The following is a 15,891-nucleotide window of genomic DNA, read 5'->3' as shown; positions in this document are numbered from 1 at the left end:
GGACATCAATATCTGAATGATTTTTATAAAGTTTGCTTCTTTGTTTCATAGAGTTGAGAATTAAACCCAGGGCCTTGTGCACACTGAGTAAACACTACTACTGACTTTCAACCCAAGCCCTGAATGATTTTTTAATAGGTGGTGTGTGCATGGTTTTACTTTGTGTGTTGTAGAGATCTGAATTATATATAAATACACAGATCTATGTATGTGCATACACAGATTATGTATATATAATATATATCTGTAATCTGTTTTTCAAAAAGATTTGAGTTTTTCATAACTCATTGAACAGCAAAACCTAAATTTATGCACAGTATTTAAATCAGGGTATTTACAGTATTTTTCCCACTAGCACAAATATTTACATAACAGTCCAAATGGGAATTTTGATGAAATATCAGTTTGATCATAGAGAGCTGATCCAGATTGGTAGTATTATACCATATGCAAGATAGATACAATAAACTGAATGTGTTCCCATCAAAATTCATATTTTGAAGACCATATTTAGGTCATGAGATCAGAGCCCTCATGAAGGAATCAGAGGCCTACTAGCTCGCCTGCTTCTTGCAGTGTGAGAACACAGTAATAAATCAGCTTCTACAACCAAGGAGAGCCCTCCCTAGGAACCAACCCTGCTGGTGCAATGTCTGTCGACTGACTGGCAGAACTGTGAGAAGTAGATATTAGTTGTGTAAGCCCCCCAGTTTGTGGAATTCTGTTCCAGAAGTCTTAGCTAAGACATCACTTTGTGTATCAATCCAAACCCAGAAAGTGCAGAAGGAAAAAGGACTCTATATTTGGGGTCTTGGGAATTGTAATTTGGAAGACACCGGTGCAGCGAGTTCTGAATTGGTTTTCCAAAGAAGACAGAGAAAGTGGAAGCTTAAGTAGAAAAGTGATTTATGGTAAAAATCCCTTTGTAGGAAACTTCCATTGCAATGTTGAGGAAGAACAGTGTCTAGCTGGGTGCTGTGGCACACACCTGTAATCCCAGCTGCTTGAGAGGTTGAGGCAAGAGGATCACAAATTCAAAGCCAGCCTCAGCAACTGAGCAAGGCCCTAAGAAACTCAGAGAGACCCTGTTTCTAAGTAAATAAAAATTTTTTTAAAAAGTGTGTGTGTGTGTGTGTGTGTGTGTGTGTGTGTGTCTGCGCGCTGGGGATGTGGCTCAGTGGTTAAATGCTGCTGGATCCAATCCCTGGTACCAAAAAACAAAAACAAACAAACAAAATGGTGTCTAATGATTGAAAGAAGACAAACAATATATAAACAAAATGGAAATGTCCATGAGCCAGCTGAGAGTCTGAGAGCCTGTTGGCCTCTGGGCACACACAATCTGGTCAGTTTGATCTTTCCAGACAGCCCCAGTAACAGACTGGAGGTGACCAAAGCACCCTTGCAGGCAGCAGCTGGTGACTGCTTCCTCCATACCCTCCATTTCAGAAGCTCTTGAAGCCTGCTTTTATCATGATTTTTCCTTTCATTTTCACTTCCAGTCTGTGATGAAAACGTTTTAAAATTCTGAAACACATTCGGCCCCAGAGGTTTGAAGCAGGCATTGTGACCTAGATTTTTATCATCTTTCCTGCTGATAAAATTGTTCAGACATGGAGCGCTGGGGAGCCCCCCCCACCCCACCCCTGGTAATGACATTCTTCTTCCCTGCCAGTCTGAGATGGGGTGTGGTTATTCTTCCTCCTCTCTGTCAGTGAAGCTTCACTTTTCCCGTATGTCTTTCTCTCTCACTTGTTTATCTTCCTCTAGAGAGAAAGAGACCCTCTTAGTCACCGGGCAAGCACTGCCTCCTCTCTCCTCTCGCCGCTGGCCTAGAACACTCTCCTGTATGTGGACACAAAAGCTCCTGCCTCTGCGCGGGTTCTGTTTGCATTTGAGCTGGTGTAGAAGTGTGGGCCTCCATAGGTGCTACCTCTTCATTTCCTCCTCAGACAATCGGTGATTTATTGCCCGAGAGGTTGAGGCAAGGTTGAGAAGAGTCAGATAAAAGTTCTGTCTTCCAGATGTCTCTTTGAGCACATGTCGTGCAACATCAAAGGGAGGTTTCCTGTGCCTGGTCCCCACAGAGGAAGCCAGGACTCACAGTGTATCGTCATAAACTGAGAGGTTTAAACCTGTTTGGGAGTGACAGAGCCCTTTGTAAAATTGATGAAAGACTCTGGTGAGCATAAGATTCCTACGAGAGACTCCAAGAAAAATAAGAATAAATTCAAAATTTTGCATCTTATTTCAGGTTTCTCAGTGTTTCATCTGCCAAACATCATCCTGAACTTGTACTTCTCCAAGGGGCCCTGGGAGGTACAGCAGCTCCTGGAGCACACTGCACTTGCTACCTCTGGGCTTCTGAGGAAGAAAGTCCTCCCAACTCCTACCCTTCCCTGACGATATCCATCACCACAGGGTCATTGCCTGGTGAACTCCTATTCATCCTTCAAGACCCAGTTCAAAACACAATTCCTTTCCAGGAGAATCAAGCCCTCCTTGCTTCTTAGCCTTGAATCATGCCACTGCTAGAATACTTAAGCTTGACATTATATTAGTAGCTGTTTATTTGCATGTCTTTGTCCCTCCTCACCAGGCTATGGGGTTCCTGAGATTAGGAACTCTTTTATATTGTAATGTGACACTTCAACAGCTTGGCCTGAAGCATCTGCCTTGGTCTTGGGGAAACACAGTGGTTTCCACACGGAGATCTTAACCAGGACACGTGGGTCCGAAGTTTTAGCTGAACTCTCACATCTTTTGGCATGATTCTTGGCCTTTGCTCTCTCAGGACCCTCACGGGACAATTAAATGTTAGAATAGAGGCAGGTTGGGAGGTGAAGAGGATCAGAACGACTTTCTTAAATGCGCTTTAGGCAGTGTGAAAGTCATGGGATACTTTCTTGCAAGGCAAGCGTCCACACACAGATGGCTGTCTGCAAGGACCTGTCTGAGCAATGCATGTGAAAGGGGAAAGCTGGCCCAGACCAAGGCTGTGGCAGGGAGCCTTAAGGACTCAGCTGTGGCTGCATCCTGAAGGAAAGCGGACCAGACCTGACCCACCCAGCCGGCCCCAAGCCCTCTTAGAACTCTTGTCTTATTGCACGCTGAAGACTTTGAAGGACAGGGTTGAGCGATGGTGGAAAAGTTTTGCAATGGGTCAGGAAATAAAAGGTTTGCTCTTGCCTTTTTTGAACTTAGGGCAATGAGTCAGTGACTAACAGTCTACAATTATTATTAGATTCCATAGAGAAAGGCCCTGGGACCTACATGACACATAGAGAAAGTCACCAGATTACAGATTTGGGGGGAATTAACTCACCTAATTGGCAGCAGAAGTTTGTGCCCCTGAAATTCGTCTTAGAGCTATGAGATGCAGGAGCCATCGATGTTCCTCAGTGACCATCTTGGAGATGATAAATCATTTCATTAAGTTCCATTTGATGGATTCTCTTTTAGTTATACGTCTCCTTTCCATAAATATTGCAGAATGGAAATAAAAAATGCACAGCCACTTTTCAAACATGAAACAATGGGTGATTTCTTCATCAGAAATAACGATCTGTGAATCACTGTGTAGAGTCACTAGAGGATCCACTAAACTCAACTAGCACTGGGCTAGTTAGCACTGGGCTCACTTCTGGAATCATGGGAAAAGGCTGAATTTTCAAAAATAGCCAGCAGAAATGGCTGAAAGTGAATCTGTATAAAGTAAAGAAAATAAATTCTGTAAAATGCCCAGTTTTATTTCATACATTAATTAGGGAGTCAACAATGTGCCAGACCCAGTCCAGGGTAGGCAATATGATGGTGTGGCTAATTTTTCAGTTATTTCTGAGCAATTTGATAAGCTCAGTTGCTCTGAGCACAGAGACAGGCCAGATTTAACGGAGCCCAGGTGGGCTCACGGGACCCTCGTGAATGGTGTTCTGGGGCTCTGGGGGGAGATCAGAGACTCTCGGCAGAGGAGAAGAGCCACAGCTTCCATTCTCTGCTGGTGCTGCCAGTTGTTTTTTTAAGGTACAGGCTCTTTGATCTGATGCATATTAGCATTTCATGCTCCCTCAAATCAATATTCTTTTTCATGTGGGGATTCTGAGTCATTTTTGTACTTCCTCTTCTAAAGTTCCATAAACCCCAATAAATAAGAATTCTGATTGCCTGCTCCTGGGGAGAGCAAACTTCACTGCTAGTATAAAAATTGCTCACTCTGGCTGCTGCCTGGTTCCTAGAATCTGATGGTGCAGAATTCCCAAGCCTTAAGGTTAGGAGATGTGGCAGCCCTGACCCACCAATCCTGCCCATGAAATAAATACCCACTCACTTCACTGGAAAAACACCCCTTTGAAAAGAGGACCCACATTCTCACTGAAGGATTAATTCCCCGCTCTACACACTTTTTTCTAAATTGGATGTTTTCTCCTTAAACACTTTCTTCAGACTCCCAATACCCCACACTAGACATTTATCTTCTTTTAGAATTTTCCATTAAGAATCTTTTTTCTCTATTGTGTGCCTATAGGACTATGTGAAACAATTTCCATCCTTATGTACAACTATAATGCACTAATAAAAAATGTGGAAAAAAAAAAGAAATTTGGTTCCCATAATCTGTTCAGAGAGCATTTTTTTCCCCCAAAAGCACTACTAGGAAATATAATTTCGGAACTTTTCTGATAATGAATTTTTTAAAAAATAATACTCAGTGTAACTCTCTGCCCCAAGAAAGTATGAAGTAAAAAGTTAGTGCATTTCTGAGTTCTAGCTCTCACTGGGGTCTTATTTTAAATACAAATTAAGAACTTTATGGGACAAGTTCCTCTGACCCAATGCGAGAAAGATGCTGTGAATGGTCCACCTGAGGAATTCAAGAATGCAGTCTGCTGGACTCTGAATACCACCCAAAACACTTAAGTCCACAGAAAGGCTACTAACCACTCTGAGAGCGTGAGCAGAGGGCCTACCACATCAGTCAGGCCTGGGATGCATTCTCAGGGATTGTGGGCCAAAGATGGATGGTCTCTGGAGATGAAATATGGACCACACAGGAGAACCTTCTGCAGGGTTGGATCCAGAACACTCCAAGGAGCAGTCAGGACTCTTGCAAAAGCAGCTGGACCCTGGGAGCTGGGAAAGGAACAAAGGATTAGCCAGGTCTTTGTTTAGGGAAAATAGGTGAGCTTCCTGCAAAAACCCCCATCAGTATCCATGAAGAAAAAGGAACACAAATCATCTTTAACTGTCTGGCAGATTCAGAGAATCTGGAGCATTCCCAGGACAGCACCAGGCAAGGAAGAATTTTGTCCTTTGCCTCTCTTCTTCCTACTCCAACTCTAGAGGTGTCTGAAGCTTCGTTAGCAAGTGAGGGGACCAGGACTGGAAAAGGAGCGAGAGGTGCCGGCCTGCTACCTGTCACCAGGCTCCTCAGTTCTCCCCTGGGAATAGAGTAGCTCAATGCAAAGGAAATGGAAGTTTTGCTTATTGTCTGGGACTGAGCATTCTAAATGGTAGCTTGGGACTGTCTGTAACTTAAAGAAGGCAGAGCAATAATGAAGCCTGCCTAACTTTTAATCTAGAAGCCACAGAAGAACTAGTCACACTGAGGAACTAGTAAACAAACTTGCTGTTTTGATTACACTTTTAGTCCTGCTTATTAAGTATACTACTTAAACATAAGAATTCACAACTTTCATAAGAGGTGGCAGCTGAGAACTTTTCAAAATTTCCTTTGGTTGCTTACTAGCGTTTACCTTTACTCCCAGAAAAGGGGTCGTTTGGTGAAGTTCAGGATTTAATTCCTTAAGAGCTAAGAAGGTGAGTGGCCTCCAGAGGATTATTCCAGATGTAGCACTTCCCAACTTTTTACTAAAATACCTACAAAGTTACAGGAGAATGTATATAGATTTGTATCTCCCTGGATTCCAGCATCAGTTTATCTGCCATTCTCAGTAACAGATGTATATTATCTATATAGTGTCCCCTTACCACCATCTATATGGCTAGGAATAATTTAAACAGAGACTACATGGAAGAAAGGAATTAGTTGTAACATACCTTGTAACTCACCCATTTTCTATGGGCTCACATAGAGTCAGTGCTATTTAGCACCTTTGTCATGCAGGCTGCTTTTTGAGATTGCCAACCACCTTTACACATCTGTTAGAGCATAGAAAACATCTGGAAGGGAAGCATATGATACACTTCCTTCTGGGAGGTAGAGAGCAGCGCATAGTGGAATCAAAATTTTTCTCATACTACATTGATTTAGAATAATCAATTGACTTAGGCAATCCAATAAGGAAAGATACTGTTCAGAGGAAAGCATCAGTGGAAGAGTATTGGGAAAAGGTATAGGTCTGGGAGCTTAGCCACACTGTAATTGTAAAAATGAATTTGATACTAATAGACAAAAAGAAAGGCCTAACAATATAAACACTCAAAATGTTAAAATAACTGATTCTGAGTGTATCTTCTCTCTTAACAAGAGTTAAGAGGAGTGTTTAATGTTCTGCAGAGGAAGGTAAGGAAAGAGTATCATGAAGATGCAGATACAAAATACATCGGCAGAAATTAAGCCCCAAACAATGTTTCAGGAAATTGTGAAATACACACTGGCTTCCTACTGAAGCACCCCCGAGACAGAAAGGCTAATCGAAGAAGGACCCAAAAAATCTGTAGAGACAATGATGTGCTCACCATGCTCCTGGGCATGATGGAAGGCTGTTTTCCAGATTCTCTTGCATTTGTTCAGGACTGTGTCACTAACTTTAGCATTGAAATGTGTCAATAATGTGTCATTCTATACTTGAGGGAGTTACAGCAAGGGAGTCTTTCCTTGCCCTCTCTCCCTTTTCGGGTGGGTTTGTGAGTCCTTGTGTTCCAGATGGCATAATCTTAAGACTAATGAGAAGGGTCAGCTGCTGATATTAGACTTCACGCAAGTGAGAAATAGATTTCATTGTGATATTCCACCAAGGCTTCGGATTTGATTACTTATAGCCCACCTAAGCTGACTAATACAGAACCAAAAACAAAATAGCAGATTTTAAAACCAAGTTGATTTACTCAAAGAATGTGATTGAGGATGGTTGAATATTAGACAATCTATCTGGTGCAACAATAACTCTTATGTAATTCATTACACAAGACAGATAATAGCAAAATTGCTAACTCAGTAGATGCTCAAAAAGCATTTGATAAAATCTAACACAGATGCTAGACTAAGGAAAAAAGCTTTTAGTAAAATAATTAAAATATCTATCTTAAACTAACAGCGATTACTCTTAATAATGAACCATTATAATATTTCCTATATTTATAGTTACTAACAAGAAAAGGACGTCGGCTAATACCAGTAATACTTGCCATTATGAGCAGTGGAATCCCTGGTAAATGTAAAAAGAGATGTGAATGGAACCAAGGGTTATCGAGGATAATAACAACAATAAATATGAGAAATAAACAACACAAATTACAGCACCTCAAAGAGGAGGCTTTTAAAACTTCAAAAAGTGCCAACGATGGTACACACCTGCAATCCTAGCTACTTGGGAGGCTGAGACAGGAGAATAGCAAGTTTAAGGCCAGCCTCAGCAACTCAGTGACACCTTGTCGAAAAATAAAAAATAAAAAGGGCTGGAGGTATAACTCAGTGGTGGAGCATTCTTGGGTTCAATCCACAGTGCCCTCCCCAAAAAGAAAAAAAAAAAAAGACCAGTAAGAGGAGACATACCATAATCCTGGATAAAAAGATTCAATATTGTTTAACATAAACATTCTCCACATACTGATTTATATATGTTCAAAAGTCCAAAGGAAATCCTGGGGAATTTAGACAAAGTATTTCTCAATATATTCATTCTGATAACATCTCCATTGCAGGAGGATCCAATTATCAACATACTTCACTCCACTCTGTCTTTCCGTGGCCTGCCCCTTTCTAAGTTGATCTTTCCCTCAGTTTAATTCAAGGATCCATAGGTCTGAAAGATAAATATCCTGCAACACTTCCTTGGTGTCCAAAAGACTGTGACCAGGCCCAGGACAATGTCCACCCAGATTTCCACCTGACTAGAATCTCTAGCTATGCAAGCCCATTCAACTTTCATCTTGTCCTTCCAGGAATAAACTCAAGGAAACTGCGGAGCCACCAAGACAGTTCTTAGCTCTGTCTTCCCAGTTGTGGACAGAAGGCTGTGCCCTAAACTGAGAAGAGAGTTTCAGGCTATGCCAGTGTCTAAGTTATTGTATTTTGTAAAGCAGTAGTTTGCCAAAAGTGACTCCATTTTTAGAACAAATGCCATGGTACAATGACTCTATACTTTGTTAATTCAAATAAACAGTCATCATCTTTCCAAGAACAACCATAAGGCACAAATTGATAAATAACTTTTTTGGGCCAACTTATCAAACTAAATCAAGAGCACCTGGACACATGGCAGTCCCACATCAGAAACACCAGACACAGGAACTTATAAATCTCCCCAACATAAACCCCTCATTTACAACCCATAAAAACGAGGACTACCCCTGCAAGATGGACATGGTAGCACTGTGACCCCATCATCTGGTCACTCCTCATGACCCTTGCCCAGGAAAATCACCACATCGAAAAACCTCCAGTGACCTGTCGCCTGGCTTCGGCTCAGTGTTTTTCCTTCTGTCCATGACGACATGCATAGCCTGCTCCAAACTGACACCTAAGCTCATACTCTGAAACTGCTATGTCTGAACCTTCGCCATGGCAACTCTGCAGAGCTGGGTGGTTTAAACTCTTATCTAATCACCTCTTGTTCTTGGCACAACATCTTGTAAACCTGAGGCCACCTTAACCCAGATATACCATTGTGTAAAGCATGTGTGATCTGAGTGTTAATAGAATTTAAGATTGCAATGGAAGAAAAGAACTTGAGATTTTCCAGTTTACGTCTATCAGATGACCCATGAATACTTGGTGAATAGTGACCAACGATCATGGTGTAGCTTGTGAAATCATTGCTATTCAATACATTCTGACATTGTGGAAAGACACAAATGTGTTTGGTCTGTTAGTATTGGTTATTAACACCACTGTGGCTGCAGTGAGAATAAATTCCTTTCCTACCATCAATTTTTCCGTCATGCTTTCTTATAGGGCAAGTGGCCAAATCTAGTCTGTTGGGATCTCCAGAGTCAGGCCTCTGGCACAGAACTTGAGTAAAGTAAAACTTCTGTAACACCATTTTTAAGGGAGATAATTAAATGTAGACATTAAGAGTGAGCATTGGCTCAGAAAAAAATATCAATTGAATAAAAGAGAAAACCCTGAAACTGAGCTATAAAAATGGAGCAATCAGCATAGAAGTGAGCCACAGAGAGCAGACTTCCTACAATGGAGTTTGGGCACATCCACATTATGCCCTCTTACATGATTGAGAATTTATTTTTTGAGATTTGCCCCAATTTGAAAAAACTCCCAGATGAATTGCATAGTCTGGAAATATGGGGGGGGGGGGAAACTTAGGATGTCAGAAATGCATAACATGATTACAGATAGTGGTCTGTCTTAAATCATTTATTGCCATAAAATATAGAAATATGTATTATAAAAAGTTAAAATTATCAAAACTCACACATGCACAAGCACAAACTGTACGTGCTACTAATAAGCTGAGAGAAACGTAGACAGATGTAAAGATGCTGCATTAAGTCATTCATAATGGCATAAAATGAACTGTAGAACATATTGTGCTACTGTAATAATTTTGTAGCCACCTCTGGTTGTATTAAAACACTGAGATGCTTAAATTATCTCCTGTGAGCAGGGAAGTAGGGAGATATAGGAATGAAACTGATCAAATTTTGTTATGTGCATGTGTGAATATGCTACAATGAAATTCATTATTCTGTGTAATTATTATGCACCAATAAAAAAGTGACCTCTAACAGTTCTCACATATATTTCATTATATACATTACATATAAATGTGTTAATATGTTATCAGTAAGGTCAATAGTAGGCTATCAGTAGTTAAATTCTGGGGGGAGTCCAAAGCTAGTGGTGGGCAGTTTAGTGCCCCAGTTCATGTTGTTCAGAGGTCAACTACATTGCACCAGGGGAACAATCAACTGAGCTCAATGCTGCTTATGGGCCAAGAGGAGAACAGAGAACTGTTTTCTGGTTTTGACAACATGAGATCACCAATGCCCTTCACAAGGACAGTTTCAATATAGGAGAGATCAATTGCCTAATTGGAACGAGTTCAAGAAAGCTTGGTGAGAAACTGGAGATGGACAGGGTGCTCTGAAGTGGAACACTTAAACAGGCAGCTAGAGAGAATGGGGTCAGAAGGTGTATGACGGGAGGCAGCAATGACATTAGTATACTATGGGGAGAGCTCTATTTGAAAGGGGAAATGATAATGCAAGAGTCAGAAAAAATGAAAGTTCTCCCTAAGAATGAAATACAGCCCTTAAGTAGAGTTATTAGCTTTAAGGAACAGAAGCAAAAGCAGATCGCAGAGACAAAGGCTAGGAGGTGGGAGCTTGTTTGAGGGTCTGGGGTAACATCTAAACTGTATTTAACCAGGGTTTTGCTTTGCTGAGGCTCATCAAAACAAGAGACGGGAAGAAAGTTGAAGGTGTATGAAAGGGAGCAATTGTAAGGACTGAGCACAGAATTCAAGCTAGATAAGAATGAGGAACAGTGCGTAAGTGGTGTGACCAATGGACTGGAGGCTTTGGTGGGAGGATGGCATTGTTGGAGCTACAGTGTAAGAAAGCACAAGCTAGGAGATAGTAGGAGATATGAAGGAAGGACCGTGGATATTGGTCATGACCAAATTTGGTCATCAGATAAGTGGCCACTTACAGTAAAAAATCATGTAAAATAGACATTGAAATCAAGAATGACAGAAACAGTATTGGAATGAGTGACCCCAAGAATGAGGGTGAGAGAAGAGAGAGGTTTCTTTGCAACAAGGAGATAGGTGAGATAATTGGTTGCTTTATGATCCAAAGTGAATTATTTTTAGAGAAGCTCAATGGGATTTCAATTTGTCCAATGCCACATCCAGCAAGAGGTAGAGAGCAAAACTCAAAAGTAGGCAGTCTGACTTCTAAGTACATGCTCTTAAATGGTGTCAACAACCACATCCTAGGTAAATGACTTCTTTGAACCATTCTTGGGCTAAAACTTTTGTTTGGATTTTACTATTTAATCTACTTGTCAAAAAAGAAAAACGAAGATTTGGTAGTCCAGAGTATGTGATTTCAAACCAGAAGTGATATCAACTGTGTTGCAAACAAATATTCTAAAGACTAATTTTGAAAGTAATGTTTCAAGTGGTGTATAATGCAGGCTATGAATATATGCCTCAACGGGATGTGGGCTGGGATAAAATCTATGGTGATGTCATCATACCTCATTCAGAAAAGCTGAGCGAAACTGAAATGGTTCAGATGAAACAAGTACGGCCCTTACACAAGGAAAATAAGACAATCAAGAAGCAGTCTACTTTTTGACTAAACCCTGGACCAAAAAAAAAAAAAAAAAAAAAACAAGTCTAGAAGGGCTGGTAACTGGGGAAATTTGACTATGGACTGCACATCAGTTATTATATAATTATTAATTTTCTTAGGTGTGATACTGGTATTATGGTCATGTACATGAAAGTCCTTTTCCTATAAGAAAATACACACTGAAGTACTTAGGGTACTAAGTCATGATGTTCTTTCAACTGGTTCACCCCTAAATGTACACTATATACACAATACATATTTATGTAATATACAGACATATGCACACATTTAGACATACATATATAAAAATACTCATGGAAAACAAAAATGTTAACTGGTGAATCTGGGTTAAGGTACATGAGTGTTCAAACATTCTATGGATCTGAAATTTCTTAAGGTATGAAACTGGAGAAAAGTATGTGAAGTTTTTAATAACAATCCTTACAAAACGTAGTTTAAAAAGCCATATTTCTTTAATATACTGTGATTTTAAGCAGATTTATTCAGCTAGGTTAGCAAATACAAGTTTGTATCTATTTAAAGTTTGTGCCTATGTATTCAAATTAGGCCCACATCTAAAACTGGAAAATTGAGAAGCAGCATTAAAAAGGTAGCACAAGAATTAGAGATGCAGAATCCAAAGAGGCTGCTGCTAGGGAGCAGGAATGCTTGGTGGGGGGCCATGAGCAATGGGCAGCAGCAGAGTGAAGAAGTGCTGTTTCTCAGAACACACCTTGTAGAACTAATTCTTTGAATGGCCTGCACGTAGAACCTCTAAAACCCTCCATTAAAAGAACTTTTACTTTGTATCCTTGTCCTTTCTAATCCTTCAGTTTGGGAAATTTAATGTAGTTTTAATGCTTTACCTAACATTGAACTAGAAATAAAATGAGGTTGGCCACTGGGGGACACTGAAAACCCATTAAACACACACACACACACACACACACACACACACACACACACACACACAGAGATAACCAGGTTGAGTACTCCTTATAAAAAGCTCAGGGCCAGAAATGATTCAGAGTTTAGAGATTTTCTGATTCTGGGAATATTTATATGCTTACTGAGTGGACATCCCTAACCTGAAAATCCTAAAACCAAAGGCTCCAAAAATGGTATAGGGCTCCAAAGTTTTGGATTTTGGTTTAGTGATACTCAACCTGAACAGTTTTGCTTCTTGCCAGACACAAATCTACTAATGGTAAGAATTTCCAATGTATAACTAATTAGAACAAATAAAAAATTTTCACTCAAGTTACTTTTTTCCCCTTCATGTAGTTATATTCTGAGATGAAAAAATAAACCCCAAATTACAAAATGTTCTACTCTATTTAGATATAGAAAGTTAAAAATTAGTAGGCTGCACCTAATAAAAGCACACACATACATCCTACTGTAGATTCAAAGCTATCATTTTAGGGTTTGAAAAGTAAGACTGGGGCTGTATGGGAACAGATGCTTATGTGAAGAATAATCTGCAGGGGCTGCCACATGAGCAACAGTTAAAGAATGCTGTTATAATTAGCTTCAAAAGTGTCAAAACCTTAAATCTATGTTCAGAGCTTAGTAATACATTTGAGCATTTTCTTTCAAAGGATGGAAGAGCCAGTAAAATTAATAAAGACAAGTGTTCAGATTTATTTGGAAATTCACAGTTTCTAATGGCACTACAGCTCCGTAGTTACAAACTGAAAGTCCTCTTTCCACAACAGATGGTGTGACTTCCCACTCTGCCTCTGTTCTCATCTGGACCTTTTTTCAAGGGCTTCTTTACAATCTGGCCCTCTTGCTCTGAATGGCTAATTGTGCAGACTGGACAAAAACAATGTAATCTCCTAAAACATACTGTTAACCTAAAGCAGCAACTTAAAGAAACAAAAAAGGCTTTAAATAAGTCACATTACAAACAATACCCCAAGAAAGGTATCAAACAAGTTTAAAAACAGTTATTACTAAAAGTGCTCAATAAGTTATAACTTAAATCTCACAATACAAAAGGTCAATTCTCTCCCTTTCAAAAAGAAACGTGTTCCACTTTCACTAGTTATACAGGCACACACTATGAAATCACTTTATTCAAATACAGTCACTGCCAATTATTTTTTAAAAGAAAAAAACACAAATGAAGACAAACATATTGACATAACACAAACATATCTCTGCACCTTGTGGCCAATACAAAGCAAATATCAAGGAATCACAATCCCCCAGACTTGACCAGCCAGATTCATGGGACAAACCCACTGGCAGCTCTGTGTGCGTGCGTAGGTGTGTGCACAGACGGTGACCATGCCTTAATGCACTTGAATTCAGCTGCCAAATCTACAGTTTCTCATACATTTGTACAAATGGAAAAGTTTGGATGTGAAAGTTTGGAGGATTAGTGTTATTGTAATATGTAATGAAATCTTCACGAGTAGTTGTGTTTAAAGGCAAATTTATAAAAACATTTGCAAATCCTAGTCGTTTGCATGAAAAGAACTTGTTGCTTTTTTTTCCCCTCATTGAGTTTAGTAACTATGGAAAAAGTAATCCAGTCCAAATAAGATAAATGAAAATAACGTCAAGAGCATCACTATTTACCTAAAAGAACAGACTTAAAGTTCCAGCAAGTGTTTATTTCCAGTGAGTTTGCACAACAGACCTAGCTGGCAAGTCTTTAGGCTCTTCACACTGTCTGACCCACACTGCTGAGCTTCAGGCACAGACCACCCCAAAACCTTGTAGTGTTTGCAGCTTCAAAAACCTAAAAAGTTATAAAAGAAATCAAATGACAGAAAAAGTTCTCCCTCCTCTTCCAGTGGCATTATAAATAGACAAAAGGCACATAAATATGGGGAAGGTGCAAGAAATAGGAACAAAGCTAGAGGAAGAGGTTTAGGCTTTCATTCCTATCCCACCCAAGGAACTGGGCTTCCAAATTAATTTGTCCCAGTAATTAATCTGTGAAAAAACATCTTTATAAAATGTTTACCATTGTCCTTGTAGGAAGTGATCAGCCTTGTAAAACTGTAGCTCATTAACGAAGATTGACACAATCCCATCTATTTTTTAAAAAGGCAGAAACCATAATTTCTGAATACTTTTCCCAATGTTTCCTCCCCCCCAACCCTTCAAATACCACAGACTGTTCTTCAAAGAACAACAACAAAAAAAGTCTTCAGTATGAAAAGATTAATTTAGATATGTCCCGAAACTGCTGTAACCCCAAATGTTCCCACGGCGAGCTCCTTGTTTCCTTTGATTATGTCGTGCAGGCTCGGCAATGATCCTGACTTAGTCTGTATGAGAGTCTTTATCAATTTCCCTTGGTCTTGGACTTTAGACCGCCTTCGTTTTAAAGCCCTCTTCTCAGTTTTTGTCTTTTGGGACTGTCCATTGCACAGACTTGTACAAGCTGAAATGCCACAAAAATAGGACTCTTCTGACTGTGATGAAGTTTCTGAGCTTCCCTCAGAGGGAGGGCCCTTATAAGAAGAGTGGTAAACCTCTCCCATACTAGAAAAATCTCTCTGGTTCGTAAAAGGCCTTCTTCCTTTTATGTCTCCATTGGCTATAGGGTGCAATGGATCTGCAGGTTTTATGGTCTCAATTTTTTCAGTTTTATACTTGCAGCGTTTCTTCTATAACACAAATGAAAGGATAGGAATTAGACCGCCAACAGTTACCTTATTAAACACTAGAAGAGCAAGCTAATGGAGGAAAGTGCCACCACCTGGTGAAAAGTAAAACAGTATTTTTTATGCACACATACACGTTGTGTATAGATATTATCATTACCTTCCCATTTTATAAATACTACTCAATCAAAAAATTTTAATTGCTTATCTGCCACCGGTGAATACAGATTTAGGGAGTGACAACTAACATCTGAATATCTACTATGTGCCAGATATTTCACATATATCTTACTTACTTGTTTATCCTTGGTTCCTAAATGAGAAAACCCAGGTTCAGAGATTTGGCTCCTGCCCAAGTTACACAGCGAAGCCCAAGTTACACAGTGATGCCTAAGTTGGAATTGAATCTTAAGCTATTTGATTCTAAAAACCCAAGTTCTTTCACCCAGAGCCAATACTGCCAATCAAAATGAATAGACTTTCTAACCAAAAAATTCTAAATGCATTCTGAATTTTGCCACCTATCTAAAGGGTCATTGAGAAATCAAAACCTCTTCAGTTTTGTTTTCTCAGAAGATGGGGATATTGGTCTGGGCACATAGCTCCATGGTAGTGCTTACTTAGCATGCTCAAGGCCCTGAGTTCAACCCAGGTTCAACTCAGTGGTATTACCATCGTCAACTTTAAGCTGATGTGAGGATGAAGGCACAGTGACACAATGTGCCTGACAAGCCTCCAATGCTCAGGAAACAATGACCACACA

General features: G+C 39.9%; 1 protein-coding gene and 1 long non-coding RNA gene across 7 annotated transcripts in view; both read right to left on the bottom strand.

Moving 5' to 3' along the window:
- Positions 1–1,237: 1,237 nt before the first annotated feature.
- On the bottom strand, positions 1,238–9,476 carry LOC120887385 (uncharacterized). The gene is made up of 2 exons (XR_013426355.1): positions 4,939–9,476; positions 1,238–3,705 (listed from the first exon to the last, which is right to left on the bottom strand). It is a non-coding gene; the product is annotated as an uncharacterized LOC120887385 (long non-coding RNA).
- Positions 9,477–13,122: 3,646 nt separating this feature from the next.
- Positions 13,123–15,891, bottom strand: part of Suco (SUN domain containing ossification factor) — a 68,892-nt gene continuing 66,123 nt past the window's right edge. For 5 of the 6 annotated variants that reach the window (XM_078022320.1, XM_078022319.1, XM_078022318.1 and 2 more), the window contains one exon: positions 13,123–15,131. In XM_078022320.1, coding sequence (XP_077878446.1) covers positions 14,688–15,131 — 444 coding nt within the window. In that variant the 3' untranslated portion in view covers positions 13,123–14,687. The remainder of the gene's footprint in view (positions 15,132–15,891) is intronic. The other variant, XR_013426354.1, reaches the window with a different exon arrangement.

This window comes from Ictidomys tridecemlineatus, chromosome 10 (assembly GCF_052094955.1).
Source record: "Ictidomys tridecemlineatus isolate mIctTri1 chromosome 10, mIctTri1.hap1, whole genome shotgun sequence".
NCBI classification, from domain to species: domain Eukaryota; kingdom Metazoa; phylum Chordata; class Mammalia; order Rodentia; family Sciuridae; genus Ictidomys; species Ictidomys tridecemlineatus.
This window is presented reverse-complemented; position numbering and strand designations above follow the sequence as displayed.